The 26,755-nt window shown below is 64.9% G+C and overlaps 5 protein-coding genes across 6 annotated transcripts; 2 read left to right on the top strand and 3 right to left on the bottom strand.

The window, feature by feature from the left end:
- The first annotated feature begins 337 nt into the window (after positions 1 to 337).
- Positions 338 to 4,628, top strand: EPS8L3 (EPS8 signaling adaptor L3). Its single transcript, XM_065649237.1, has 17 exons — positions 338 to 378; positions 485 to 558; positions 641 to 705; positions 823 to 978; positions 1,571 to 1,720; positions 1,792 to 1,868; positions 2,289 to 2,586; positions 2,675 to 2,783; positions 2,864 to 2,928; positions 3,106 to 3,180; positions 3,282 to 3,430; positions 3,516 to 3,722; positions 3,826 to 3,922; positions 4,018 to 4,137; positions 4,218 to 4,303; positions 4,398 to 4,530; positions 4,611 to 4,628. The coding sequence occupies exons 1-17, from the start codon at positions 338 to 340 to the stop codon at positions 4,626 to 4,628; spliced, it is 1,920 nt and encodes a 639-aa protein (XP_065505309.1).
- A 771-nt stretch (positions 4,629 to 5,399) lies between these two features.
- Positions 5,400 to 7,431, bottom strand: LOC135996938 (glutathione S-transferase Mu 1-like). Its single transcript, XM_065649256.1, has 8 exons — positions 7,361 to 7,431; positions 6,781 to 6,856; positions 6,615 to 6,679; positions 6,443 to 6,524; positions 6,092 to 6,192; positions 5,878 to 5,973; positions 5,688 to 5,798; positions 5,400 to 5,606 (listed from the first exon to the last, which is right to left on the bottom strand). Exons 1-8 carry the CDS (start codon positions 7,391 to 7,393, stop codon positions 5,511 to 5,513), a joined length of 660 nt encoding a protein of 219 aa, XP_065505328.1. The 5' UTR covers positions 7,394 to 7,431; the 3' UTR covers positions 5,400 to 5,510.
- Positions 7,432 to 7,946: 515 nt separating this feature from the next.
- On the bottom strand, positions 7,947 to 9,954 carry LOC135996937 (glutathione S-transferase 2-like). Its single transcript, XM_065649255.1, has 8 exons — positions 9,900 to 9,954; positions 9,742 to 9,817; positions 9,354 to 9,418; positions 9,194 to 9,275; positions 9,007 to 9,107; positions 8,694 to 8,789; positions 8,487 to 8,597; positions 7,947 to 8,088 (listed from the first exon to the last, which is right to left on the bottom strand). The coding sequence occupies exons 1-8, from the start codon at positions 9,933 to 9,935 to the stop codon at positions 7,993 to 7,995; spliced, it is 663 nt and encodes a 220-aa protein (XP_065505327.1). The 5' UTR covers positions 9,936 to 9,954; the 3' UTR covers positions 7,947 to 7,992.
- A 321-nt stretch (positions 9,955 to 10,275) lies between these two features.
- On the bottom strand, positions 10,276 to 18,191 carry AMPD2 (adenosine monophosphate deaminase 2). 2 transcript variants are annotated; one of them, XM_065649211.1, is made up of 18 exons: positions 17,862 to 18,191; positions 17,116 to 17,246; positions 16,558 to 16,688; positions 16,185 to 16,253; positions 15,498 to 15,609; positions 15,214 to 15,400; positions 14,409 to 14,550; positions 14,195 to 14,284; positions 13,815 to 13,944; positions 13,533 to 13,727; positions 13,214 to 13,345; positions 12,950 to 13,113; positions 12,705 to 12,831; positions 12,428 to 12,591; positions 12,235 to 12,355; positions 11,984 to 12,157; positions 11,674 to 11,784; positions 10,276 to 11,177 (listed from the first exon to the last, which is right to left on the bottom strand). In XM_065649211.1, the coding sequence occupies exons 1-18, from the start codon at positions 17,932 to 17,934 to the stop codon at positions 10,962 to 10,964; spliced, it is 2,469 nt and encodes an 822-aa protein (XP_065505283.1). In that variant the 5' UTR covers positions 17,935 to 18,191; the 3' UTR covers positions 10,276 to 10,961. The 2 variants fall into 2 exon arrangements, with proteins under 2 accessions (XP_065505283.1, XP_065505284.1); XM_065649212.1 differs by having other exon boundaries at positions 13,596 to 13,727.
- A 2,388-nt stretch (positions 18,192 to 20,579) lies between these two features.
- Positions 20,580 to 25,123, top strand: GNAT2 (G protein subunit alpha transducin 2). Its single transcript, XM_065649263.1, has 8 exons — positions 20,580 to 20,757; positions 21,628 to 21,670; positions 21,867 to 22,008; positions 22,142 to 22,299; positions 22,625 to 22,753; positions 22,963 to 23,092; positions 24,410 to 24,563; positions 24,933 to 25,123. Exons 1-8 carry the CDS (start codon positions 20,640 to 20,642, stop codon positions 25,121 to 25,123), a joined length of 1,065 nt encoding a protein of 354 aa, XP_065505335.1. The 5' UTR covers positions 20,580 to 20,639.
- The last annotated feature ends 1,632 nt before the right edge of the window (positions 25,124 to 26,755 follow it).

Below are 26,755 nucleotides of genomic sequence, written 5' to 3'. Positions count from 1 at the left end.
GGGCAAAGAGCAGGCGGGTGCGGTGCCGACGTCAAGCCCTTGTCCCCACCTGTGCCACCCTCCCCGGCACACTCCCAGCGCGGGCAGCCGAGCCAGCGGCACGGGGACTGGGGTGAGCGGGGGGACCCCGGGTGTCCCCCAGGACAGGGACCCCACCTAGTGACACGGGGGGGTTGGCTCCGGCCACTGGGTGAACCCCCCTGGGACTGGGATGGGACAGGATGGTTGGAGATGGGTGGGCAGGGGGGGTCCTGCAGGGGATGTCACCCTCCTGGGGGGTGGATGGGGACACACCGGGGATGACATAAGGACCGTGCCCATCCAGGACCCCGGCAAGATGGGAGACCCCTTCGGCCGCTGGAGCGGCCCCCCGGCCCGGTGAGTAGCCAGTGGGGGGGGTGTCCCCACCTGGGGGACCCCCGAGGGCTGGGTGGGGACAGGGGACCACGCGCAGGCACGAAGGTCCGTCTATCCGTCCATCCAGGAGTGAATATGACGACAGCTCCGCACTGCGACACCCCAACAACTTCTCCCGCCCCAGCGGGAAGAGCATCTACAGTGAGTTAACGGCAGCACCCCAAAACGCCCCTGCTCCTGTCCCCACCCTGTCCCTGTCCCCTGACCCCACGTGTCCCCTCAGACCAGCGCAAGGACTACGTCCAGAACCTGCTCAAACCCCAAAGCGATTTCCAGCACCACGTCGAGGTAGGAGCCCCCCAAACCACCCCAAGTCCCCCCCAAACTTACCAGAGCGGTCCCGGTTTGCTGAGCATGGGGTGGCAGCGGGTGACCCGGTGACACTCGGCGCCGTGTCCCCCCCAGCACCTGCTGACGGTGCGGCTGGAGAGGGACCTGCGCAGCGCCGAGGACTGTGTGGCGCGGCTCAAGCTGCTGGACGCCCAGGGCCGCGTCTGGGGACAGAACCTCATCCTGCACATCAGGGACCAGGACCTGGTGCTGAGGGACGTGGAAAGCAAGGTACCTCCTGGCCAGGGCACCCCAAAAAGCCTGGTGCCCCCCAAAGCCTGTACTGCTGGGCCATGGCACCCAGCTTGGCCATGGCACCCACTCCAGAGCCAGCACCCCCATAAATCTGGTGTTCCCCCAGCTCTGGCACCCCCCTAATCCTGGCACGCCCCCGCAATGGCCCTCGCACCCCCTTGGCCCCAACACCCGCTCCAGCAATGGCACCCCATTAATCCTGGTACGCCCCCCATCTTTGCACCCCTATAAACCTGGCACCCCCTTGGCCCCGGCACCAACCACAAGCCTTGCACCCCAATAACACCGGCACCCCCAGAACCACTGCCAACCCCTGTACCGCCTAAACCCAACTACCTCCCAATCCTTACACCCCTACAAGCCTGGCACCCCAAACCTTACGCATAACACCCCCCCAGACTCAGCACCCCCAAAACCTGCTATTCCACACAATCCTCCCACCCTCCATTAACCCTTCCACCCCTACAACCCCCCGTGCCCTTGCACCCCTCTAACCTTGCAGCCCCTTAGCCCTTTACCCCTGCTGGCCATTCTGGGGGGGCTGAGCACCCCGTGTCCCCCCCGGCAGGAGGAGCTGGACGTTTACCCGCTGGGCAGCATCCAGGGCTGCTCGGCCGCGCTGGACACCTGCGGCTACGACTCGGTGTTGACCATCAGCGTGCAGGAGCGCAGCCCCCCCGGGACCAGCGTCCTGCTCTTCCAGTGCGAGCAGCCGGGGGTGAGCCCTGGGGGTGGGCGGGGGGCAGCACCCCGGGATTTGGGGGGGTTGATGGCGGTGGGTCTGCGCAGGCAGAGACGCTGAGGAGCAGCCTGGAGAAGGTGCTGAAGCAGTGGAAGGAGGAGCAGAGGGTCCACTATGGGCACAGGTAAGGGGGGGTACGTGGTTCTTCACCCCCTCCCTGGGGACAGCCAGGCCTGCCCCCCCGCCCCGCAGTGTGCCCCCCTAAGCTGGGGGGGTGACAGATAATTCCATGCTGCCCCTGTGTCCCCCAAAGGTCCCACCCCACGGGTACAGCCCCCGTTCTGCCTGCTCCCCTCCAGAGAACCCTCCTCACTCTCCTGGGGGGGTTCCCTCCCCCTTTTGCCCCAGTACCCCATCCCTGCGCTCAGCCCCCCCCTCCTACCCCATCCCCATGGCCACAGACCCCCCCACACCCCTATACCCACTTCCCACCCCCATACCTGGACTTTAGCCCCCCCCATCCCCATGGGCACAGACCCCCTGCACCCCCATACCCCACCCCCAGGCTCAGCGCCCCCACCTGACCCCCTCCCCACCCCTGCAGGCCCCGGAGCAGCCTGGACACGCCGCTGAGCCTGCCCGCCCTGTCCTACACGGCCCCAGAGCAGTGGGCAGAGACCCCCAAGCCCGACTTCTCCGCGCCCCCCCAGCGTGCGCTGCCCTCCTCCGACTACAGTGAGTCACGGCGGGGGGGGCGCAGCGTGCCTCAGTTTCCCCCAAAGTGGGACTGGGCTGAGGGGGAGCAGAGCTGGGACCCTCTGCTGTCACCAGGCTTCCCGGACACCCCAATGTCACAGACCAGCCCCCCAGGCCAGGTCACCCCCGAGGTGGACCGAGATGTTGTAAGTCCCGTCCCGTACGTCCTTGGATGGGGACGCCCCCCAGGGTCCCCCCCGCCACCGGCACCCACCCTGGACCATCTCCATCCAGGAGATCCTCAACCACGTGCTGGGTGACCTCGACCTCTTCGTCGGCCGCCTGAAGACAGCGCTGGGCTTGGCCAACACCAACGTGAAGAAGAAGAAGAAGAAGAACAAAGGTGGTGAGGGGGGAAATGTGCCCTTGGTTGGGGGCTGGGGGGGTCATCCCAGTGCCAGCCGCCCCTTTCTGCCCCTCCAGCTCTGCCCCCCAAGGCTGACTACGTGGACTTTTTCCAGAAGGTGAAATACGCCCTCAACCTCGTGGTGAGTCCCCTTGGGCAGGAGGTGACTCCAATGGCTTGGGGACATCCCTGGCACGTCCCTCCCGCTCTGCTGCCAGGCTGGGGGCTGCGTGGGGACGGGGGAGGCTCTGTAGGGACAGGGGGCTGCATGGGGACAAGGGGGGCCTGCATGGGGACCCCTTTTCCCCACCCCACGCAGGGCAGGACCTACCAGCACGTGCGTGAACCGACCCCCCCGGAGCTGCTGCACCTCATCTTCACCGCCCTCTCCTTCGTGAGTGCCCCCAAAAAGCCGGCCCCACCCCCCGCCCCAGGGCTGAGCAGCATGGGGACCCCCCCGCGGCGTGTCCGGGTGTCACCCCGTGCCCCCCGCAGGTCCTGGCCCACAGCCCCAGCCCCAGCCTGGCGCAGGAGGTGGAGGCGCCGCTGCTGGAGCCGAGGGCGGTGGAGCTGCTGGAGCGGACGCTGCACCCCGAGCAATATGGCACCTGGAAAACCCTCGGTCCCACCTGGAACAGGAGCAGGTGGGGGTCCAGGCCCCCCCCTGCACCATGGGGGGGTCCGGCTTTGGGGAGCCCCTCCACCACTCACTTGACTTTCTCATCACAGGACAGAGTACCCCAACGGCGAGGGGGTGCCCCCCTACACCCCCGTGTTCTCGGACGGGTGGCTGCCCCCCCCAGTGCAGCAGGTACAGCACGGGGGGGGGGGCAGGATGTCCCACCACCTGCCTCAGTTTCCCCAACCCCCTCCCAACACTCTCTCTGCTCCCCCACAGTCACCGGCCACCGGCTGGAGGGACAACCCCAACCAAGAGTGAGTGTCCCCATTGTCCCATTGCATGGCTGGGGGGCAGAACCTGATCCCCGCCGGGTGCTCGTGTGCCCCCCCGGATGCTCACGTCCCCCGCCATCCCCAGGCCCCCCTTCCCCGCGCAGGGGCTGGTGAAAGCGCTGTACGAATTCCAGGGCAGGAACCCGCAGGAGCTGAGCGTCAGGATGGGGGACACGCTGCAGGTACAAACTGGGGGGTCTCCCCACGGGTGGGGGTCCTGGAAGGGGGTGACAGCAGGGTGCTGGCCCCCCCACCCCATGTCACCACCCCCCATTAGGTCCTGGACTCGCAGAAGAAGTGGTGGCTGGTGCAGGACGGGCGGGGGGACAGGGGCTACGTCCCCAGCAACGTCCTGGAGCCCCTGGGGCACGGCGGGGGGGGACACAGCAACAGCCAGGTGGGTGTCACCTCCCCCCGCCCTGTCACCAGGAGGGGGTGGCAGGGGGCTACCCCGCTGTCCCCTCCCTTTGTCCCCAGCTCCAGGAGAGCCCCCCCAACCTGCACCCCGACTCCTCGCCGGCAGAGGTGACAGCCTGGCTGAAGGACAAGGGCTTCCAGCGCATGTAGGTGACCCTGGAGCCCCCCAACCCCTGGGGCTCCGTTTTGAGGGGGGACACACATACCTGGCTGACTGTCCGTCCGTCTGTCCGTCCCCAGCACGGTGCGGTGTCTGGGGGTGCTGACGGGGCAGCAGCTGCTGCAGATGAGCGCGGCGGAGCTGCAAGCCGTGTGTCCCGAGGAGTGGCGGCGCGTCCTCTTCAAGCTGTCCCCCATCAGGACATCCCTGGGGGTGAGAGACCCCCCCAGCCCTGCACGCCCCCTCCCCACCCCAGCAGCCCCCCAAAAATTCTCCTTTCCCTTCCCCTGCAGATGAGCCCCAGGGACTGAGCCACCAAGGCCACGCTGGCACCGTGTCCCCGACTGTTACCCCCCAAGGATGGAGCATCCCCAGCTCTGCAGGACTGGGGGGCGTTCACCCGACACACCCCACCTGGCCCCCCCAAGATGGAGAGCCACTCCTGGGGGGTTAGGGGACACATCTGCTCCAAAGCCACTGATGACACTTGGACCCCCCCGCCGTGCCACAGGGGTCTTGGGACCCCCCACCCAGGGAGATGCTCTGCTGGACCCCCCCATGGCAAAGTGGGGGGCAGGCAGCCCCACAGGGGAGTGGGTGGGTACCGTGAAATGTGTGCGCACCCCACTAAATGTAAAGCGACCGCTGTGGAAAATAAAGAGAGCGACAGCAGGGGGGGGACCACAGTCCCTGTGTCACCTGTGGGCCACCCCGGTGGGGCAAGGGAGGGGGACACGGCGTGCCCCCCCCAGCAGCGCCCAAGGGACACCTCCGAGTCCCCATCCTGGGCAGCTCCTCGTGTCACCGGGGGGTGGTGGCAGCGAGGGGGGCCCAGGGGACAGGGCTGTCCCCAGCCCACCCAGCTCTGTGCCGTAGGGGGGGTGAGAGGGCACCAAGCCCTCCTCCCCCAACTTTGCCAGCGCTGCCTCGTTAGCGAGCAGGAATGCACTAACGAGAAGGGAGGGGGCCCAGGGGAGCAAGGGGGGCCCCTGGGGACACCGCAGTGCGAACTTGTGTCCCCCCAAACCCAGCCAAGCCGGGGGGGTCCAGGCGAGCGAGCACACAGCACTCGGGAGTGGGGGGCAGGGTGCCACATCTAAAGCACTTTATTGTATTGGGGGCTTCACGTGGGCGGTGCCCCCCCCATCCCGTGATGGAGTGTGCAGGGGGGGTCAGGTCAGTGCCCCCCCACTCTACTCCTTCTTGTTGCCCCACTTGGCCATCTTGTTGTTGATGGGCATCTTCAGGAACCGGCTGGACTTCATGTATGCAGCCACCTTCTCCAGGGCCTGGGGGGGCAAAGGGGGTGTCAGGGACCCGTCCCACCCTGTCCCGCCCCTCAGAGACTAGGACGGGGGGGTCCAGCTCACCCCAAAGCGCTCCATGAAGTCCTTGAGGTTCTTGAAGGGCTCCAGGCACTTGGGCTCAAAGATGCAGTTCTGCTCCAGCACGTCGAACATGAGGAAGTCCACGAAGGTGAGCTGGGGGCACGGGGGGGACACGGTGAGGACAAACCCCCTCCCTGCCCCCCCCAACCCCTCGCCAGGGTCCCACTTGTACCTTCTCCCCCACAAACCACTTTCTGTCCCCCAAGAAGTTGGAGAAAAGCTTCAGCTTCCCTGGGAGCTGCTCCAGGTAACCCGGCTTGAGCTTCTCCTGCAGGAGAGATGGGAAGAGTGGGGTGGGCACCCTGGTCCCCTCACCCCCGGGGACAGCACTGTCCCCACAGGGGTCCCCGATGCGGCAGGGGGGCCCGTGGCACGGGGACACTCACGAAGTCGGGGTTGTAGCAGACCATCACCAGGCTCATGCGGAAATCCATGATCTGGTTCTCCAGCATGTCCACACGCAGCAGCTCCTCCTCGGTCTCACCGCCTGCGGGGCGACAGCGGTGCTGGGGGGCACCCCAAAACACAGCCTAACCCCGACCAGGCCTAACCCCAACCAGGACTAACCCCAACTCCAACCCTACTCCAACTCTGTTCCAAATCCAAGGCCAAGTAACTCCAAGCCCAACCCAAATCCAAACCTAAACCAAGTCTAAGCCCCACCCAACCCCAACTCTAGTCCAAGCCCAAAGCACCAAAGCAAGCCCAGGCCAAGGCCAAGCTTCCCCAGCGCTCACACATGTTGTGCTTGCGGGCGATGTAGCGCAGGATGGCGTTGCTCTGCGTCAGCTTGGTGTTCCCATCGATGAAATACGGGAGCTGGAGGGGACATCAAGGCATGGGGACACGGGGCATGGGGACACCGGGGCACCCCCACAACCCCCCCCCCCTCGCCTGGCGACCACCTACGTTGGGGAAGTCCAGCCCCAGCTTCTCCTTCTCATTGATCCATTGGCTCTTGTCATAGTCGGGAGCTGGAAGGAGAAGCGCGGGGGGAGCGCTGGGTGACACCGTGTCCCCCCGCAAAAGCCAGAGAGCTCAAGGATGACACGGGGACCCCCCCACCCGCCCTCACCTTCCCCGCAGCTGTAGAGCTTGTCCTCGTAGGGTGTCTCGGTGTACTCCAGGAGCAGACGGATGGCGTGGGCCAGCTGGGGGGGCAGGAGCCAGTGAGACCCCCCCCGCCAAAATACACCCACGCTCCCGCCATGCCCCACGCCCCCCAGTATCCCCAGCCACGCCCCCGCGCAGGCACGGGGGACCCCACAACCCAGGGAGTGCCCTCAAAAAGCAAAGCCCCCCTCCAAACACGTGCAGGGGGACCCCCATAGTCCCCCCCCCCAGCAGCAGAGGGACCCCCACACCCCCCTCTCCGTACATTTGCACCCCCACAGCCCCCCCACAAGAGCCGGGGGAACCTCGCGACCCCCTCCACATGCACGGGGACCCCCACACCCCCCCCCCCCAAGACCACGGACACCCCCACGACACTCCCTCCGCGTGCATGGGGGCCCCCCCGCCCAGAGCCGGGGAAACCCCACGGGCCCCCCACGAGACGAGCGGGACCCCCATGAAGCGGGGCGGGGGTCGCGGGGGGTCAGGCCGCTGCCCCCCCAGCAGAGGGTCCCCGGGGGGTGCAGCCCCCCCCGACTCACGCCGCGAATGTCCCAGTAGCCCAACACCGCCATGGCCGCGCGCCGCTCTGTGCCCCGCCCCCTCCACGTGACAGCCCCGCGCCCGCGGCGGCCACGCCCCCTCTCGGGGGGCGGGGCTTAGGGCGGGGGGTCTTAAAGGGGCACGGGTGCGGTGGTGGGGGGCATCGTTTGGACCCCACTGCGCGCGTGCGGGTTCCCCTTGTTCTGGGGGCTCTGCAGCCCCACAGCTGCATGGGGGGACCCCACAACCCACTGGGTGCCCCCAGTCCTTCTGTGACCCGCCCCCCCGGCTGCATGGGGGACGCTCTTTCCGCCCCCCCACCAGGGTCTCATTGTCCTGGGCCCCCCCCTTAGACCCCGCAGTCTCCATGTGGGGGTGGGTGATGCCGTTTCCTTGGGGAGGGGCGTGGGGGGAATGGCTTCCCCCCATCCCGGGGTGCAGGAGCGTCCAACAGCCCCCCCCATTACCTTCCCAAGAGGCACCTCCCCAAAATGAAGGGTCCCCATGCCGCCCACCCTCCCCTGCGCCCCACGGCGGCTCGATGCACTCCACACAGCAGCCAGACAAAGGGCAGCCCCCCGGTTTATTCTGCAGGGGAGGGGCTGGGGGCAAAGTGGGGGGGCACCTCCATTTACTCCTTGGTGTTGCCCCAATACGCCGTGCGCCAGAAAACGGGGGTTTTCATGAAGCGTCCCGAGCGCATGTAGGCGGAGACCTTCTCCAGCGCCTGCGGGGGGAACAGGGACACGGGGGTGTCAGGGGTGGGGACAGGGACACGGGGGTGTCAGGGGTGGGGACAGGGACACGGGGGTGTCGGGGACGGGGACAGGGACACGGGGGTGTCAGGGGTGGGGACAGGGACACGGGGGTGTCGGGGACGGGGACAGGGACACGGGGGTGTCAGGGGTGGGGACAGGGACACGGGGGTGTCGGGGACGGGGACAGGGACACGGGGGTGTCGGGGATGGGGACAGGGACACGGGGGTGTCAGGGGTGGGGACAGGGACACGGGGGTGTCGGGGACGGGGACAGGGACACGGGGGTGTCAGGGGTGGGGACAGGGACACGGGGGTGTCGGGGACGGGGCGGGTGACAGCGGGGTGTCCCCCACGTGTGCCCGCCCACCTCGAAGCGCTGCAGGAACCGGCCCAGGTTCCCCTGGAGCTCAGGGCAGTCGGGGACAAACATGCGGTGCTGGTCCAGCACGTCGTACGCCGCAAAATCCACCAAGGTGATCTGGGGGGGGGACACAACGCGGAGGGGTCAGCCTCCACCGGGACACCCCCCCAAAAACCCCCAGCACCCCCCGACCTACCTTGTCCCCCAACCTACCTTGTCCCCCACAAACCATTGCCGGGAGCCCAGGAACTGCGACAGCTTCTGCAGCTTCGCCGGCAGCTGCTCCAGGTACCCCGGCTTCAGCTTCTCCTGGGGGGGGCACAGCTGGGCTGGGGGCTGCCCCCCCAAAAAAAACCAACCCAGCACCCCAGGGGCATCACCCAGGCAAGGGGGGCACCCCAGCACACATCCCGCACTGGTTGTGGCTTCATCCTCCTTGTCCCCATGTCCCCAGCAGGGCTGGGGGATGCCACCCTTGGGGTGGGGGGGGGTCGGCCCCCCTGTGCCCCCCCCCGGGGGTACTCACAAAGTCGGGGCTGTAGCACAGCCGCGCGAAGCTCATCCGTAAATCCATGAGCTCGTTCTCCAGCAGGTCCACGTGCTGCCTCTCCTCCTCGGTCTCGCCGCCTGCGGGGGGGACAACAGGGACATCAGCCCCCCATGGGGACACCCCCCTTGGTGCTGTGCCCCCCCTGTGGCCCCCCGGCACTCACACATGTTGTGCTTGCGGGCGATGTAGCGCAGGATGGCGCTGCTCTGCGTCAGCTTGGTGTTCCCGTCAATGAGATAGGGCAGCTGGAGGGGGGTGTCATGGGGGGGGTCAGCCCTGTGCCCCCACATGCCCCCCCCCCATATTCCCCACCCATCACGTACGTTGGGGAAATCGAGGCCCAGTTTCTCCTTCTCCTTGATCCAGTCGCTCCAGTCAAAGTCAGGGGCTGGAGAGGGGGGAGAAATTGGGGGGGGGACCCCCAGATCCCAGTTCTGGCTCATTCATGGGGGCGGGGGGGGAGCAATGGGGGGGTCCCCACTGTGCCCCAGGAGCAGCCACGTGTCAGCCCCACCGCAGCACCCCGGGCAGGCAAAGGACTTTGAGCAGCGGGCAAGGTCCGGGGCGGCAGGAGGAGGAGGGGGGGCTGTGCTTCCCCTGCAAAATGGGGGGTTCACCTCCCCCGACCCAGCACAAATGGGGCAACGAGGGTCCTGGGACGGGACACCAGGACACCCCTGGGGCCAGGGACACCCCGCTCGCCCCTCTCACCTGGTCCCGGCCGGTACTGCCGCTCCTCGTAGGGGGTCCCCGTGTACTCCAGCAGCAGGCGGATGGGCTGGGCCAGCTGGGGGGACACAGCACCCCCCCTTCAGCACCCCGCACCGTGGGACCCCCCCCCCCGCGGGGTGCTGCCACCCCCCGCTCACCCCGCGGATGTCCCAGTACCCCAGCGTGACCACCATGGTGACACCAGCTCCGGCTCTGGACGCGGAAGCGAGCGGGGCCACCCCCAGCACCGCACCCCCGGCACCCTCCCCTGTCCCCTCCCGTCCCGTGACGGGTGCAGGTGACAGGGCTGGCACCCACCGCTCAAGATCCAGCCCCCAACAGCGCCGGGACACCCCCGTTCCCAAATCCAAGCCATGGGTGGGAACCACCCTCTTGCTGCCTCAGTTTCCCTCTGGGGCTGCGACACCTCCCCCCCTACCACACTTAAATTTAAGTATTTTACTTAAATACTTTATTTTTCATGCTTCTTTTTTAAGTTTGGTTTGTTTTTTTTTTTTTTCTTTTTTGTAGTCGCCATCACGTTTTCCCGGAAGCATCAGCCACCGGCTCCGGACTCGGCGGGGGCAGGAGCGGGGTGGGGGGGACACAGGGACAGGGCGATGTCCCACCAGGAAGGGGCCCGATCCGGGCCACAAACAGCTCGTGTGGGGGACGGGGACACACGTCACTCTGGCCCCTTTGCCTTCCCCCCGTGGAAATGAGGACGGTGCCACCTGGCTTGTCCCCATGTCACCACGGGGGGAGAACGCAGACAGAGAGAGAGGCCGGCGATTAAAAAGCATCAGGACCCAAGTCCCCCCACAATGTCCCCCCACAACATCCCCACGCCCGGTACCGATGTCCCCCAACCTGTCACCACATCCTGAGCCTGCGGGGTGAAGCCAGGACCCCCCCGTTGTACCCACATCACCTCCTCTAACCTCATCCCAGCGCCACCAAGCCCAGAAGGGACCAAACCAAGTGAGGAGACACCAGTTTAAAAAACACAAAACAAACCAACAAAACAAAGAAACCACCAAGAAACGGAGAAAACCCAGCAAACCCCAACCCCCACGGTGGCACTGGGGACAGCAGCGGGGACTGTCCCCTTCCCAGGGCAGGAGGTAGCAGGAGGAGGACGGCAGCGAAGCCCTGGAGGGATGCGGGGTGGTGGCAGCGGGTGTCCCCGCGGGCGCTGGGGACACGAGCCCCGGGGGGTGTCAGTGGGCGGCCAGGGTGGCGGTGATGGTGAGCGCGTCCTCCTCCTGGATGGTCTCCAGCTCGGCGCTCTGCACCGCCTGCGTGATGAGCGTCAGCTCCTGGCACAGCGTCTCAAAGCGGTAGCTGACGCGGATGTCGGGGACGTTGGTGCGACGGATGTCATTGCCCTCGGGACCCTCCTTCAGGTAGTGGGGGCCCAGCCAGTAGCTCTTCACCTGGGGAGAACCAGAGAATCATTTTGTTTGGAAAAAACCCTCAAGCTCATCAAGTCCACCCGTTCCCCCAGCCCTGACACTGCCCCGTGTCCCTGAGAACCTCATCTCTGTCTGTCCAACCCCTCCAGGGATGGTGACTCCACCACTGCCCTGGGCAGCCTGTTCCAATGCCCGACAGCCCTTTCTGGGGAGAAATTTTCCCCAATATCCAACCTAAACCTCCTTCTCCTCCTTCCCCAGCTCCGTTCCCTTCTCTGAACTCTCTCCAGCCCCCCGAGGCCTTTCTTGTCGCGAGGGGCCCAAAACTGAGCCCAGGATTCGAGGTTTGGCCTCCCCAGTGCCCAGCACAGGGACGGTCACTGACCTGCTGGCCACACCAGCGCTGACACAAGCCAAGACCAAGGAGAAGGTCCCACAGCTGCCCTGCACCCTTGGGTGCTGTCAGTACCCAACTGCGGGGTGCAGGGGGTCCCGGTGGGAATTGGGGCCCCGTTACCTTGTGGGAGAAGCCGCTCATGAGGACACTGTTGCGGGCCAGCTCGCACATGTCGCAGGAGCTGAGCTTCCAGACCTGGGTGGCGATGCTGTACTCCTCCATCAGCGGCTCCTGGGGTGGGACACACAGCCTCAGCACCCCCCCATGGGGGCCCCCAGCTTCTCCCACCCTCTCTGGACCACCCACATCCTCCAGAGCCCCCCTGGTCACTGCCAACCCTGTCCCACCACTGTGGCTTGGCTGGTGACCACCCCATAGTCATTTTTCGGGGGGGGGGACAGCAGCCTGTGACCCGCAAACACCCGCTCACCTTGGTGAAGTGGAACTGGAGGGGGTCGTCGGTGGAGAGGGAGACCATGAGCCCCCGCGAGAGGTACTCGGGCAAGGGGTTGCGGTGGTAGCTAAGGAAGAGGCTGTTGTTGCTCAGGGGGGACATGGCGATGCCGATCTGCGCCAAGTAGTAGAGATACTGCAGGACGGGAGCCTGGGGGGAGACAGCAGGGTGAGGAGGGGGTCCCAAACACACACACACACCCCTGGGCTTCCCCCGGCCACGCTCACCTTGCGGAGCAGCAAGCCATGGGAGATGTTCTCCGAGACCATGAAGCCCGAGACGAGGTGGTGGATGGGACCGGCCTCACCGCAGTGTGGGCGCAGGACGAAGGTGTGGAAACCTCTCTTCCTGCAACGGGGGGTGACCATCACCATCCGGCCCCCCCCAAGGCCAAGTGGAGGTCCCCGGGGGTGTCCTTACCGCCGGAGGTGGTTGAGCACCGTCATGTTGGCGTACATGTAGTACAGGTAGTAGGAGTAGGGCGGGTTGTCCTCCTCCACCCAGTTGCCCGGCAAGGGGCTGTCCAGGTTGAAGATGTGATGTTCTGGTTTGGACTCATCATCTACACTGTCAAAGCCGTCTACCTGCGGCACAGACAACCCCAGCGTGGGACGGTCATGCCCTGGCAGGAGATCTGGGGCCAGGCTGGGGGCTGTGGGTGTCACCGGTGTCGCTCGCGCCAGCCCATGGTGCTCACGTGCTCCAGGAAGAGGTGCAGCTCCGGGTGCTGGGCAGGGTGGACGGTGGCCTCGAAGAGGGGCAGGAAGATGTTCTCCAGCATCTCCTGGAAGTTGGCCAACTGCTTCTTCGTCCGGTAGACATCGCTGCAGGGGGACAGACCCTGCTCAGAGCTCCCACCCCACCCCAGCCAGCAGTGGGGTGTCCTTGGTGTCCCCACTCAGGACACGGCCGCGGTTGAGGGGATCGCCCCCCATCACTCACAAGAGCCGGGGAACCTGCACGAGCCAGCGGACGTTGTTGGAGTGGACACGGTGGTTGACGGCCCAACGGGCCAGCTTGTCCCACTCGTCCCGGGAGCGGCCATAGATGGAGAGCCGCAGCTCGGCGTTCTGGTACTTGCTCTCCTCCAGGTCAGACATCACCTCCTGCCGACGAGGGGCAAGTGTCACCCTCGGCCAGCGGAGAAGGGGACGTGGGTGGCATTGCCACCATGGGCATCAGAGGGAGGGAGATGTGGAGGGTCACCTTGATGATGTGGGCAAAGTACTTCCCCGAGACGCGGTTGTCCGTCTTGATGAAGATCTCCCGCAGGATGGACTCACCGATGGGGTTGTACTTGGCATTGAACTTGTCAAAGCGGTGGAAGGTGTTGCGGTCCTGGCAGGGGGGACACAGATGTGAGCCAAGACCCTTTGTCACCCCAGAGCCACCACAACATCCCTATCCAGAGCACCCAGCACCCCCCATCCCACCCTGGGACAACCCCTGGAGAAGACCCCCCACCCCAGCCAGAGACGAGCTGCAGGTCCTGCTCATCTCCAGGACTTGGGGCTGCCCCCCGTACCGCGTGGACATCCAGCGTGTCCACACTCAGGTCATAGGCGGTGAGGTTCATGGTCTCAAAGACCTCCTTGAGCGTCTGCTCCTTGCCCTTCTCCACGTGCACAATTTCATCCAGGTGCTTCTTCATCGCCCGCTTGATGAAGCGCAGGAGATGCTTCTGGTTCATGCAGGACGAGGCATGGATGTGGGTGTCCACCTGCACGGCCGGAGGCGACGCTCAGCCCTCAGAACCTCCAAGTGCCCCCCAGTCAAGCCGGGACCTCCCACCACAAGCCAGGGGTACCTTACGGATGTTGTAGAAGTCGCGGTGGGGAACCTTCTTCTGAGCCGCCAGCTCCTTCATCTCGTTGAGCAGCACATGCATCTGGAACTTGGAGCTCAGGTACTGCAGCCGGCGGTAGCAGAAGGATTTGCTGCCCAAAGCGGGGAGGGGGGGTCAGTTTTGGGGACAGGAGGGAGAACATCCAGCCCCATAAGGCTCATGCCCACGAGGATGAGGGGACACAGCTCTGGACTCTTGGACCCTCCTCCCTGTGCAAGGACGGACACACGGACGTGGGAGCTGTACCCGTACCATGTGTCATAGCCACCACCATGTCCTCTGGGCTGTCCCCAAGGTCCTGTACCCCCAGGACACCCCCACGGTGCGACTCTCCGCCTTACATGGGCCCGTTGATGATCAAAGCCATGAGGAAATTCATGTCGGCGATGAACTCCTGCAGGTCGGGGTACGGCAGGTCCAGCTCTGTGCTCCTGGTGGAGGGGACAGAGATGGGTCACACACGGGGACAGGGTCCAGCAGACTCCCCTTGACCCCCCTGCCACCCAGCAAACTCATCACCCCCGTGAGCAGCTGCCCCCGCGCCTCGAGACTCACTTGTCAGTGAGGTCCTGCTTGGTGTAGACGTGCACCACGCCGTCCACCATCTTCAGCCCAAAGCCCAGATCAGCCGGCATGGTCTGGGGGTCCCACGTCTCGTAGGGGTGCTGCTCCGCAAAGGGGGGGTGCACAGGAGCATCTGCAGCGGGGAGACAGCCAAGGAGACACGTAGAGTCAGAGTCATTTTGGTTGGAAAAGACCCTCAAGATCACAGAGTCCGCCCGTTCCCCCAGCCCAGCACTGCCCCCAGTCCCTGAGAACCTCGTCTCCGTCTGTCCAGCCCCTCCAGGGATGGTGACTCCACCACTGCCCTGGGCAGCCTGTTCCAATGCCGCACAGCCCTTTGGGGAAGAAATTGTTCCCAAGATCCAACCTCAACCTCCCCTGGCGCAACTCGAGGCCGTTTCCTCTGGTCCTGGCGCTTGTTCCTGGGGAGCAGAGCCCGACCCCCCTGGCTCCAAGCTCCTTTCAGGCAGGTCAGAGATCAGAAGGTCTCCCCTCAGCTCCTGTTCTCCAGCTGAACCCCCCAGCTCCCTCAGCCGCTCCCATCACCCTTGTGCTCCAGCCCCTCACCAGCTCCGTTCCCTTCTCTCAACTCGCTCCAGCACCTCAAGGCCGTTCTTGTCGTGAGGGGCCCAAAACAGGCCCCAGGATTCGCGGTTTGGCCTCCCCAGTGCCCCGCACAGGGACGGTCACCGCCCTGGGCCTGCTGGCCACACTGGCGCTGGTACCACCAGGATGCCGGTGGCCTTTTTGGCCCAAAGCCCCTCCAGCCCCCATCCCAGGGTGAGGTCCCGCTCACCGGCAGCCACGGGGGTCTCGGGCACCTCCTCGTAGCCGCGGGTCTCCAGGGGCTTCTCCGAAAGCTCCTGCAGGAACCGGGCAGTGGTTTTGCAGAAGCTCTGCAGGGACAGGCCCATGTACTTCTCCCGCAGGAACAAGGCCTTCACCACGCTCTTGGCCGCGTCCAGAAGGTCCGTGAAAGGCACCTGGGGAGGGGGACACCAAAATAAACCAAGGCCAAGGCGCGGGGTGACACCCTGAAGACCCTCACGGGGTCCTGGGGGGTTCTTTGGGGGGGCTCACCCCACATTTCTCCTCCCCAGAGATGGTGACTCGCTGGAACTCCCGCTCCAGCAGCGCCTCCCGCTCCTTGGGGACATGGTCCACCAGGTCCTCGTTCTGCTCCTTGAAGAGCCTGTGGGTACAGACGGTGGCTGGTGAGACGGTGACACTGTCTGTCCCCATCCCCATGTCCCCCTGGGAGCAGCAGCAGCACCCAGCCCCGGGGTGGCAGGAGGGTGACAGTGTCCCCAGAGATGCCACCACCAGGTTTGGGCAGCTGGGTGCCACCCATGTCCCCAATGGCGGTGGCATCGTGTCCCCCCGCCAGACACATCCCCCAGCCCCACACGGGCACAACGAAAAGTCGGCGGGGGGAGGACAGAGAACAAAATAACTCGTGACAGAGACAACTCCCAAGCGGAGACAGGAGGGAGGACACGCAGCATCGGACCCCCCCGGACAGGGGGTGACAGGGCCAGGATGGAACCCCCAGCCAACAGCGGGGCTGGGACCCTCCGGCTCACCCCAATCCCCCCAAAACCCACCCTGAGTGCATTAACCCCTTCAGTGCCAGCAAGAGCAGCTGGGTTGGGACCTTTGGGCTGTTTTTGGGGGAACTGTGGGGGGAGGCCGGGTCATAGCGGGGCTGGGGGGGTCCCTGATACCCCCCCCGTGTCCCCGGCTGGTGGCATCGAGCCGGACACTCACTGTAAGTCCGTGGCACTGTCAATTTTCAAGAAGTCCTGTTTGGCTCTGAGCAAAATGTCGGGCTCGAGTCTGGGGACAAGCAGGCGGCGGCGGGGTGAGGGGGGGGACAGCCAGGATTGGGGGGAGAAAGGGACCGGGGAGAGAAAACACCCCGTTAATGCCAGAAACAACAAAAACCACACAGAAACCAGAAAAAAAATTAAATTAAAAAGGGCGACAAACACCAAACGCAACACCCAGCGGACACAGAGCTGGCACAAAGGACCGACAGCCCCCCCGGGGCACCCGGGGCGGGCAGGGGTGGCCTGTCCTCATGCGGGGACCCTGTTCCACGGTTGTGGGGGGACACACACGACCCCTGCCCCGGGCTTACTTGACGTCCTGGCTGATCTGGCGCTCGAGGCGCTGGCGCCGCTCCTCCAGCTGCTCGATGGGGCTCTCCTCGGGGAACTCGTACGGCGCTGTCCGCATCTCGCTCTCGGCCAGCGAGCGGCAGAACAGCTCCTGCCCGGACCAGCCCTGTCACGAGCTGTGGCCGGTCTCAGCCCGCGCGGCTGGGACGGGGAACAGCTGCCGGGCTGCTGACCTCTCCCCTGCCTCAGTTTCCCCACCATGGAGGTACCTCTGGGTCTCCTCCGGCACCCACCACCCTCACTGCCCAACCCCACCATCGACCTGGGTGAGGGGGGATAGAAATCAAGCTCCGCTGGTTAAACTGGGGCCACCAGCAAGAGCAGGGATGGCACCGGTGTCACCCAGCGCATGGCGCACAGTGACACCCAGGGTGTCCTGCGCCATGTCCCCAGCTGAGCTGGGAGAGCGGGGGGGAAGGAGGGTTTGGGGTGGTGGGTGTGAGAGGCTGGGAGGGGGAAGGACGGAGGTGAGACCCCCCTGCACACACTCCCCCCAAGACTCGGCGCACGGGACCCACCTCGGCGATCTCCTTGTACTTGCCGTCCATGGATGTGCGCAGGTCCACGGGGAAATGCTTCAGGCAGTGGGGGGGCCCGGGCAGGGAACGCGCCGACTGCAGGGGCCGGCACCCCAGCCCCCCCCGCAGCTCTGCAACACCGCGACAGCCTCAGCTGGGGGGGCCGGACCCCCCGCCCGGGCAGGGAGGGGTTAATCAGGGATGGCACCAGTGTCACCCAGGGCATGGCCGGTGCACGGTGACACCCAGGGTGTCCTGTGCCCCCCCCATTGCCAACAGCACCCCCAGCCCTGCGCCAGCAGCAGCGCCAGCCAGGTGCCACCTCGCCCACCCCGTGTCACCATCGCTCGGTGCCACCAGACCCCCCCGAGCACCCGCTGCCACGGAACCACGGTGCCAGCGGAGGTGCCACCCCCCAACAGCAGCACCCCCAGCCCCCCGCACCCCCAGCCCCCGCGCTGCCCCCGCTGCGCCACGGCTCTGCCGCAGAGCCCCCGCGCTGCCGGGGGGCACAGCGGACACCCCAGCACCCATCAGCTCCCAGAGCAGCCCAGACACCACGGGGATGGGCGCAGCACCCCAAAGCACCCCCAAACATCCCCCCCCCCAAAAAAAAAAAATAGATACGCACACCAACCCCCCCCACTGCATCACCCCCCGGGTTTGGCATGACCCTGCGGGGTAGGGGGGGCTCATCCCCAGCCGTGGGGTGCTGGTTTGGGTTTTTTTTTGGGGAGGGGGCTCACCTGCGGGGCTGGGGGCCTGCAGGCTGCCCCGCTTCTTGAAGGGACACTTGTCCGGGGGGGGCGCCGAGGCCATGGCGGCTCCGGGGACAGCGGGGGCGGCGATGGAGGGGGCGGCGATGGTGGTGACGGTGGCGGGGCGGTGATGGCAGCGGGCGGTGATGGCAGCGGGGGGCGATGGCAACAGGGGGTGATGGCAGCGGGGGGTGATGGCAGCGGGGGGGTCCCCGGGGGGGACTCTTACGGCAGCGGGGCGGCGGGGCCGGGCGATGGCGGCCGCTCCCTCCCCGGGTTGACGATCGCTGGAGCAAAGTCCCCGGCGGGGCCCGGCCGGAAGCCGCCGGGCCGAGGAAGAGGATGGGGCGGGAGGAGGATGTGGCCGAGGAGGAGGAGGAGGAAGGTTGGCGGAGCAACCGGCCCCGCGGCGGCGCTGGGCGGGGGGTTCGCCCCAACGCGGCTGCTGGGAGAGCCGGGGGCAGCCGGGTGCCCCCCCGAGAGGGGCTGCGACCCCCCGAGAGGGGGTGTCATCCCCCAAGACAGGGTGTCATCCCCCAAGAGGGGCTGTGACCCCCCAAGAGGGGGTGTCGTCCCCCCGAGAGGTGGTATTGGACCCCCCCCCAAATGGCAGCGGCACCTCCAAGAAGAGGGTACCACCCCCCCAAAGATGAGCAGCTTGCCCCCCCCTCGAGACACGTAGTGCCCCCCCAAATACAGGGTGCCACCCCCAAAAAGATGGGCAGTGTGCCCCCTCCCGAGGACAGGCATTGCCCCCCCCAGGCAGGGTACCGCTCCCTGCCCCCCGAGACGAGCATCATCCCCATCAGAGGTGGGGGACAGCAGCCCCCCAGCAGCAGCTCCGTAACTCCCCAAAAAGACTGAGTACCCCCCAAAATGGGGAATCGCCGAGATGAGCATCCCCCCTGCAGAGGGGATACTGCACCCCAAAAAAGGGGGCTCACCCCCCCCTCCAGCCGCCCCCCCAGACCCTGCAAGGGGGACCGAGTGCCCTCAGCACCCACATGGGGTGTCCCCGCAGAGGGACAGCACAAGGCTTGACCCCCCCAGCCCCCCAAAACCCCCAGCAAGGCTGGGTCACCGTCATACAGGGACACCCCCCACCCCAGAAGCAAGACCCAGCTGGTCCTCACTGTGGAAGGTGTCCTGGTGTGTCCCCCCCTGACCCCCACGTGTCCCTACCTGTGCCAGCGGCTCACGGTGACAGGGACGGTTTGGGTGGGGGCCGGGCTGTGTCCCCCCACCAAGTGTCCGGCCGAGTCCCCTGATCCGGCACCGGAGCTGGGGGGGGATTTTTAGCCGCTGTCGTAGCGCAGGGAACAGCACCCGCCAGGGCCCCGTGTCCCCATCCCGCTGTCCCACAGAGTGGGAAAGGGGACAGCGAGGTGACACCGCCCGTCAGATCCACCTCTGTGCCAGGCTGGGGGGGACACAACAGCCATTGGGGAGGGGGGGACAGTGGGGACCTGCAGCCTGAGCTCTGGGCTACGGGCAGAAGCCACGTCCCCTCCCAGCACCGTCCTGTCCCCTCCCCGTGACACCGAGTGAGGGGGTTGGTATTTTAATTGGACCCCCTTCATTAGCACCAAGTTCATTAGAGGCTCAGAAGGGGCTTTGTGTCCGCGGGGACAGCAGGGACAGACTGTCCCCAAGCCACCAAGCCTGGCGGGGATGGCAGGGGGGAGTCTGGGGGGGACACACGCCAGGTGGGACACAGGGAAACCAGTAAGGGGACATAAAGACCCCAGTGACCCTGTGGCGTGCAGGGTTTAGGGGACCTTAAAACCAAATCCCAGGGACCCACGGCACCTTTGGGGGGACCCAACACCCCAACCTGGGGCTGCCGGCGTGTCCCACCCCACGGTGCCACCACTGCACCCAAAATGAGCCCTGGCAGGACAGGGCGGGGACACCCGGGGTGCGGGGGAACCCTGTGGTCCTGGTGACCTGGGGTGGGGAGGGGGTGCTGAGCCCCGGGGGGGCAGGAGGAGGAGGAGAGAGGGAGGAAGGCTGAGCACCCGATCCCGTTAAAGAGCTTATGCGGCGGGAGGGCGAGGGGCGGCACCCAGCAGGGCAGGATTAGGGGGGCTCGTCACCCACCCGGGGTAATTAGCTCCCTTTCCCCCACAGGAGGAATCCCCCAGTGCCACCACCCCCTTGTCGCCCCCCCCGCAGCACCCGGGGTCCCCGCGCTCCCGGGGGGGGACAAACACGAGCAGGGGGCTGAGCCCATCCCCGATGCCAACCCAGCACTTGGGGGGACACAGCCCATGGACCCCAAACCCGTGTACCCCCCGAGCCACCCCGGGGGACACGGGGTGTCCCCGTCCCCTGTGGGCGGGGGGTGTCACACCTTCCCCCCCTTACATAAAGCCCCATGCCCACCTCCCCGAGATGCTCCATCTTTTTTTTTGTGTGTGTGTGTGTCCTGAGCCCTAATCTTTGCCATCTTGGGCTAATTGGATTTCCTGGGTCACATGGCGAGATAAAAAGTCCCCAAATCCCAGGGTCCAAAAAAATCAGGTTATCCATGGGGAATTAAGGGACAGAGCGGGGGGCAGCCGGCCCGCGAGCACCCACCGCGCTCTGCCTGCTGCTGCGGGGCACCCCGGCCCCCGCCCGGCCTTTCGGGGCTCCTCTTTCTCCCCACACCACCCACCGCCCGCCCCCGGGGTGCGCGCGCCGGCCCCCACGGGAGAGCTGGAAGAGCCCGGGGACCTAGAGCTGCTCGAGGCGCTCGAGGAGGAGGAAGAGGAGGAGGCGGCCATGGGGAGCGGGGCCAGCGCCGAGGACAAGGAGATGGCCAAGAGGTCCAAGGAGCTGGAGAAGAAGCTCCAGGAGGACGCGGATAAAGAGGCCAAGACGGTCAAGTTGCTGTTGCTCGGTAAGGGTGGTCCCCGGGGGGGACGCGGGAGGTGTCACCTTGTCCCTGCCGTGGCTGCTGGGGATGGGCAGGGGGCAAAAGCGACCAGGGATCAGGGACAGGGACAAGCAGTCCCCAACCCCATCAGCTCCTCGTGCTCTGCCTTTCTTCATCCCAAGCCTGCAGCTCCTTGGCCCTCGTTAGCCTGATGAGTTGCCATTAGCGAGTTGAGGTTGTCCCACCAGCTGGATGTCCCCGGAGGTTGTGTTTGGGAAGAGCCGGGGGTGACAGCGGCTCTTGGTGACAACCAGATGGGTGGCAGGTACCAAGGGGACAGTGTGGGGACCAGGGCACTGGGTCCCACCTGGGCCAGGCTGAGGCACATCCCGGGGGGGTCAGCAAGACCCTGGGGATCCACCAGCACCCCCAAACCTGCTGCTGGGGACAGGGCAGGAGGGGACAGTCCCTGGGGGGACAGTGGGGTGACCCCACGGGGACGCATTGGGACCCTGTGGGGCAGAGACCGGCAGCGGGGGCTTATCCAGGTGGGGGGGTGGGGGTCAAGGCGATTAGCACCCTAATTCTAAGCAGCTTCCTGCGCCACCCTAAGCCGCTTACGGTACCGGAGCCACCGCCGGCGGGTGGGAGGGACCCTGGGGACCAGCACCCAGGGGGTCCCCACGACCTTGGGGGTCCCCAAGGTGTGTCAGCCCTTGAAGCAAGGGGTGACAGGAGATGGCGTGGGGACGGTGGCACCGGGGGGAGGATGACGGGGACAGCGGAGCAGGAGGGAGCGCGGCTCCAGTCCCAACCCAGTGTGGTGCCCATCACCGTGGTGTCAGGTCTGTCCTGCCCTGGCCAGCACTGGGGTGACATCCCACCCTTTTCCAGGGGCCGGAGAGTCGGGCAAGAGCACCATCGTGAAGCAGATGAAGTGAGTACAGCCCAAGCCACCTATATTTGGGGAGGGGAGGGGGCACCGAGATGAACCCAACTCTTGGACAAGCGGGTGGCAGGACCCTGGTCACCCCCCCTTGTCATGCTGGTGGTGACACCGTGCTGTTTCCCAGGGTGGGGTGATGCTGGGGGGGGGTGATGGAGCCTGGGGCTGAGGGACTGTCCCCCCCCAGGATCATCCACCAGGACGGCTACACGCCCGAGGAGTGCATGGAGTTCAAGGCCATCATCTACGGCAACATCCTGCAGTCCATCCTGGCCATCATCCGCGCCATGTCCACCCTGGGCATCGACTACGCCGAGTCGTCCTGCGCGGTCAGTCAGGGGGTCACCCCCATCCCCCCAAACCAAGGGGACGTGGGGCCGGGGTCTCTGCTGCCCCCCCAGCTCCCTGCCCAGCCCCAGGGGGGGTTTTGGGGACAGAGGTGACAACGGGTCCCTCTCGCAGGACAACGGGCGGCAGCTCTTCAACCTGGCCGACTCCATCGAGGAGGGGACGATGCCCCCCGAGCTGGTCGACTGCATCAAGAAGCTGTGGAAGGACGGGGGGGTCCAGGCTTGTTTCGACCGTGCTGCCGAGTACCAGCTCAACGACTCGGCCGCGTAGTGAGTGGGGTCACTGGGCGGGGGGGGACACAGGGATGTGCCGGGGGACCCCCCCATGGCTGCTCATCACCATTTCCCAACCCAGGCAAGATCCTGGGAATCCTGGTCCTTGGAACACCCTGTGGCCACCGTCCTGCATCCCACCTGCGACCCCCACATTGTACCCCCCCAATATCCCTGCACCCCCCAGCTCCCCCAGGGACAGTGCTGCTTTGGAATCCCGGCGTTCGGCAGAGCTCAGCCTCCCAGTCGTCCCCAAAAAGCCATTGAGGGGGTGGGGACAGCCCCTCGGCAGCAGGTGACATCCCCTCCTGTCCCCCCCCAGTTACCTGAACCAGCTGGACAGGATCACGGCCCCCGATTACCTCCCCAACGAGCAGGACGTGCTGCGGTCCCGAGTGAAGACCACGGGCATCATCGAGACCAAGTTCTCCGTCAAAGACCTGAATTTCAGGTGGGTGGGTGCCCCCCCATCATGATCCCCCCCAGCCCCTAACAGTGGGGGTGGGTTTGGGGTCCCACTACCAACCCCTCCTGGACCAGGGATACTCAGTCACTGCATCCCTGTCGCTGCATCCCTGCCACGGTGCTGGGAGCATCACGTGGGGGGGTGGCAGGCCCAGCTGTGTCACCCCCCCCGCCTCGTCCTTGTCCCCTCCCCAGGATGTTCGACGTGGGAGGGCAGAGATCGGAGCGCAAGAAGTGGATCCACTGCTTCGAGGGGGTGACCTGCATCATCTTCTGCGGGGCGCTGAGCGCCTACGACATGGTGCTGGTGGAGGACGACGAAGTGGTGGGTCGGGGGTCCCACAGGAGCCGGGTGCTCTGAGGGGGTCACAGAGGGAGGGGGGGACACGCTCTGCACCAGCCGATGCTCTGGGTGAGCGGGAAAGGGGTGCAAGGTGGGGATGGGGGTGACTCCCACCCAGTAAACATCTCGGTGCTTACGCTGGGGCACAAGCAGCCCAACAAAGACAAAATGCGGGTCTGTGCATTTCCCCCCCGCCCTGTGCTGCCCATGGAGAAACCCCCCCGGGTCCTTCCCAACCCCGAGAGCCACCGTCCCCCTGGGAAATTCTCCCGGCTGCTGGAAAACCAGCGGAGTGAAGCCAAAGAAGCTGAACCTGGCACAGGAGAGGAGGAGAAGCAAACTGGGCTCAGTGAAGGGAAACCTCACCCAGAGGCACCTCTGGCCTTGCCGTGTCCCCCGAGTTGGGCAGAAAAGCAGCGATAAGGGGCAAGGATGGCACGAGAGCATCAGCAGAGCCCTGCGGGCGCTCGGGAGGGATGCGCCGGCACAGCTGCTGCTCCAGCACCGCAAAAAGCGGCTTCCAGGACAAAGGATCACAAGAGCCCCAAAAAGGGTCATTTCTCAGAAGAAATAAGGGGTAAAGATGAGCAGAGCAGAAGCAGCTGCCTCCCTCCCAGCCTTGGGGACCGGGGCAAAGCATCCTTGGTGGCATCTCCCAGTCCCACGGATGCTCCGGGGTCCAAACACCAGATTCTGCTGGAGCCGAACAGAAAAGCTGCTACAATGGGGAGCTGGACGGGGCAAAAATATCCCTGTCACCCCTGAAGAACTCACCCGCTGCCACGCAAAGGTGATCCACATTCCATCAGCAGCAAAAAGCCCCCGGTCGGACTTAGCAACAGCTGGATGGAGCCTCTTCCTCCTGAGGATGCCCCTGCAGCGAACTAGAAGCGGCACATTGCTTTAAAAGCAGAGATTTTCCTTTTTGATGCTCCGTCCCAAAGCTGCGGGTAACGCTGTGGGGCCGCGGAGCAGCGAGGGCGTCCCCAGCACAGCCGGGGTGATGGGGACAGCAGCTCGATGGCCTCACCAGGGCTGCGAGGTTTCCCCAGATAATTTCCCCACCGTAATCCATCATTTCTGAACATCCCGGGAGCTGCCGGGAGGGATCAGAGCATCGCGCTGCCCGGGTCGCTCACACCGAGCACAGGGGCTTTTCGGGTGGGCAAGAGGGACCCGGGGACGGGCAGCAGAGCCATTTCCCCAGCAAAAGCTCTTGTGTTGGGAACGGAGGGATTTGGGAGGCTGTAACGGCCAGAAGGGGGTTGTAATCACGCTAACGAGCCCGTTTGCTTGCAGAACCGCATGCACGAATCCCTGCACCTCTTCAACAGTATATGCAACCACAAGTTCTTCGCCGCCACATCCATCATCCTCTTCCTCAACAAGAAGGACCTTTTCGAGGAGAAGATCAAGAAAGTCCATCTCAGCATTTGCTTCCCAGAGTATGACGGTGAGCGGGGGTCGTTTCCCCTCCTGGAGACCCCCCCCAAAAAAAACGTCAGCTCCGATGAGGAGTCGCGTGGTCCCAACCAGGTTTGCGTTGTGCCGGGATCGAAGCGGGAGCAGAGGGGAGGCCAGATGTGGCCTCGGGACGGTGTTTGGAAGGGTAGAAATGGGATAAAATGGCTTGTTTAAAAAATAGTTTACTAAGCGCAGCTGCCACCCTGCCCTTCTCCTCCTCCTCTTCTTCCTCCGGAGGGAGATTTCAGATTTAGTTCTTACAAACAAGCCTCAAGCACCGTCCCTGGTCCTCGCGCAGCTCTGCTGGTCACCTCCCCAGGGGGCAGCTCAGCAGCCGCGTCGTCTCCTCCCCCCGCAGGTCCCAACACGTTTGAAGATGCGGGAAATTACATCAAGACCCAGTTCCTTGATCTCAACATGCGAAAGGACGTGAAGGAGATTTACAGCCACATGACCTGTGCCACAGACACGCAGAACGTCAAATTCGTCTTTGACGCCGTCACAGACGTCATCATCAAAGAGAACCTCAAGGACTGCGGCCTCTTCTGAGCATCTGGCTGGCAGGTACCCCAAACCCAGCTCTTTAACCCCCCAAAAAAGGGCTGGGGAGGAGGATGCGGTGGCGCCTGCTCCATCCCGCTCTGCATGGGACGTGGGGGGCCCCCAGGTTTTGCCATCAAACGCTGTTTGGAAATTGGGGAGGGGAGGATGTGCTGGGACTAGTGAGGACCTGGGGGGATTTGGGGACCCCCCAACCCTGTCACTGTCTCCTGGGGGGAATTTGGGGACCCCCCAGCCCTGTCACTGTCTCCGGGGGGGGTTGGGGACCCCCCAGCCCTGCGGGAAGGTCACAGTTCCCATGCAGAGCTCTGGGTGGGTCTGTTCCCTTCCCCACCAACCTCCCAAAGCTGGGGGGGGCTCAGCCTCGTTATTATTCTGAACTCATTTTCTCAGGCTGCTTCACACCCTCGCATGCGGAGAGCGATGAAAACAGCAGATTAGAGCCCAAATTACGCACCCGAGCGAGACCAAAGTATTTTATCTCTGAACCTCCTGCTGCCACGACGCAGTCGCTGGTTCCGTCCCAGTTTGTAACTGAGTTGGGAGGTTGTTCCCCAGCCTGGGCTCACGGGAACCACCCCAGCAACACCCCGGGGGGACACGGGACTCCCCCGCCACCCCCCGCTTCACCCGGCCTTTCCGCTCCTAATAAACGTTCAATGAAGGGTTTATAACCTGAATTCTTATGCCTGCGTTTGCCCGCTGGCCTGGGCAGCGCTGGGAGTTCCTTCCCCGCTTTTCCAAGCAGCTCCCGGCCACCAGCTTTGGCGTTTGGGTTTTTCAGGGAACCTGCAGCGCTTCCCTTGTCCCTGCACGTTAATAGAGAAGCAAGGGAAAAAAATCAAAATAAATAAAAATAAAGCAGGCAGGGGCAGGATGGGGGCGCAGCCTCGGCTGCCAGTTCAGCATTGTGCCGGGAACAAAGCGGCTTTTTAAGCCTTTGGCCCAGAACGTGCTTCCAGCATCAAGGAAAATGAAGAAAATACGAACGGGAAAGCAGCAGGGAGGGACGTTTCCACGTTTCCCTTCTCCCCAGGCTGCAGCAGAACCTGCCAGGGTTGACGAGCTGGGGAACACTCGGGGTAGAGATCGCACCGGCCTCAACCTTCGGGCTTTTCGCATTTAAACCCATGATTTTTTTTCCCCGCGTGGTGCAGTGAAAAGTCACTTTTGCAAACCCGCCCTCACGACCTCCCTGCGCCGTTCGGAAGCCGTTAACCCCCCTCTGTTTTCTTTCTTCCCACCAGAAGAGGAAAGGTCTGCACTGTTCTCATCGCCGTTCTGCTGAGCAGAGCCAAAGGATTAACCACAAAAAAAAAAAAAAAAAATACAAGTTACCCACACCTCACTTTTTCTACAACCTGCCCAACCAAACCACCTACTCGCAAGCCCAAGGTAGGAAGGGGCTGAAGCTGAACTTCCCTTTTGTGGCTATTTCCTCTTTTTTTAAAAGAAAAAAGAAAGAAGCCTTGCTCTCTGCAGCGTTCAAAATGGGATCTGGAGAGGTTTGACACCAAAGAGCACGACAGCCGGAAAAATTAATGCGGAGCGTTGTGTTCCACCCGCCGCAGAATCGCGCCTGCAGGAGGCAGGGACAGGAGCTGCCCCCACCCGCTTTAT

This window comes from Caloenas nicobarica, chromosome 21, assembly GCF_036013445.1.
Source record: "Caloenas nicobarica isolate bCalNic1 chromosome 21, bCalNic1.hap1, whole genome shotgun sequence".
NCBI classification, from domain to species: domain Eukaryota; kingdom Metazoa; phylum Chordata; class Aves; order Columbiformes; family Columbidae; genus Caloenas; species Caloenas nicobarica.
This window is presented reverse-complemented; position numbering and strand designations above follow the sequence as displayed.

Bases quoted from the DNA above. Each gene is read 5' to 3' on its own strand.
- AMPD2 (XM_065649211.1), bottom strand. From the start codon at position 17,934: ATGGCCTCGGCGCCCCCCCCGGACAAGTGTCCCTTCAAGAAGCGGGGC. The intron at 12,832-12,949 runs GTGAGTGATGGG...GTCCCCCTGCAG, and splicing joins GTGCAGGTTCCCCGGCTCTT to CGATGTCTACCGGACGAAGA. The intron at 12,158-12,234 runs GTGAGCGTGGCC...GTCTCCCCCCAG, and splicing joins ATGGCTTGCTGCTCCGCAAG to GCTCCCGTCCTGCAGTATCT.
- LOC135996938 (XM_065649256.1), bottom strand. From the start codon at position 7,393: ATGGCGGTGTTGGGCTACTGGGACATTCGCGGC. The intron at 5,974-6,091 runs GTGAGTGTCCCC...TCTCTCCTGCAG, and splicing joins TCTGCTACAACCCCGACTTC to GAGAAGCTCAAGCCGGGTTA. The intron at 5,799-5,877 runs GTACAAGTGGGA...CCGTGCCCCCAG, and splicing joins AGTGGTTTGTGGGGGAGAAG to CTCACCTTCGTGGACTTCCT.
- LOC135996937 (XM_065649255.1), bottom strand. From the start codon at position 9,935: ATGGTGGTCACGCTGGGGTACTGGGACATCCGCGGG. The intron at 9,419-9,741 runs GTGAGAGGGGCG...CCCCCTCTCCAG, and splicing joins GCAGTACCGGCCGGGACCAG to CCCCTGACTTTGACTGGAGC. The intron at 9,108-9,193 runs GTGAGTGCCGGG...TCCCCCCCGCAG, and splicing joins CGCCCGCAAGCACAACATGT to GCGGCGAGACCGAGGAGGAG.
- EPS8L3 (XM_065649237.1), top strand. From the start codon at position 338: ATGGGAGACCCCTTCGGCCGCTGGAGCGGCCCCCCGGCCCG. The intron at 979-1,570 runs GTACCTCCTGGC...CCCCCCCGGCAG, and splicing joins TGAGGGACGTGGAAAGCAAG to GAGGAGCTGGACGTTTACCC. The intron at 3,431-3,515 runs GTGGGGGTCCAG...TTCTCATCACAG, and splicing joins CCCACCTGGAACAGGAGCAG to GACAGAGTACCCCAACGGCG.
- GNAT2 (XM_065649263.1), top strand. From the start codon at position 20,640: ATGGGGAGCGGGGCCAGCGCCGAGGACAAGGAGATGGCCAAGAGGTCC. The intron at 22,754-22,962 runs GTGGGTGGGTGC...TCCCCTCCCCAG, and splicing joins GTCAAAGACCTGAATTTCAG to GATGTTCGACGTGGGAGGGC. The intron at 24,564-24,932 runs GTGAGCGGGGGT...CTCCCCCCGCAG, and splicing joins TTGCTTCCCAGAGTATGACG to GTCCCAACACGTTTGAAGAT.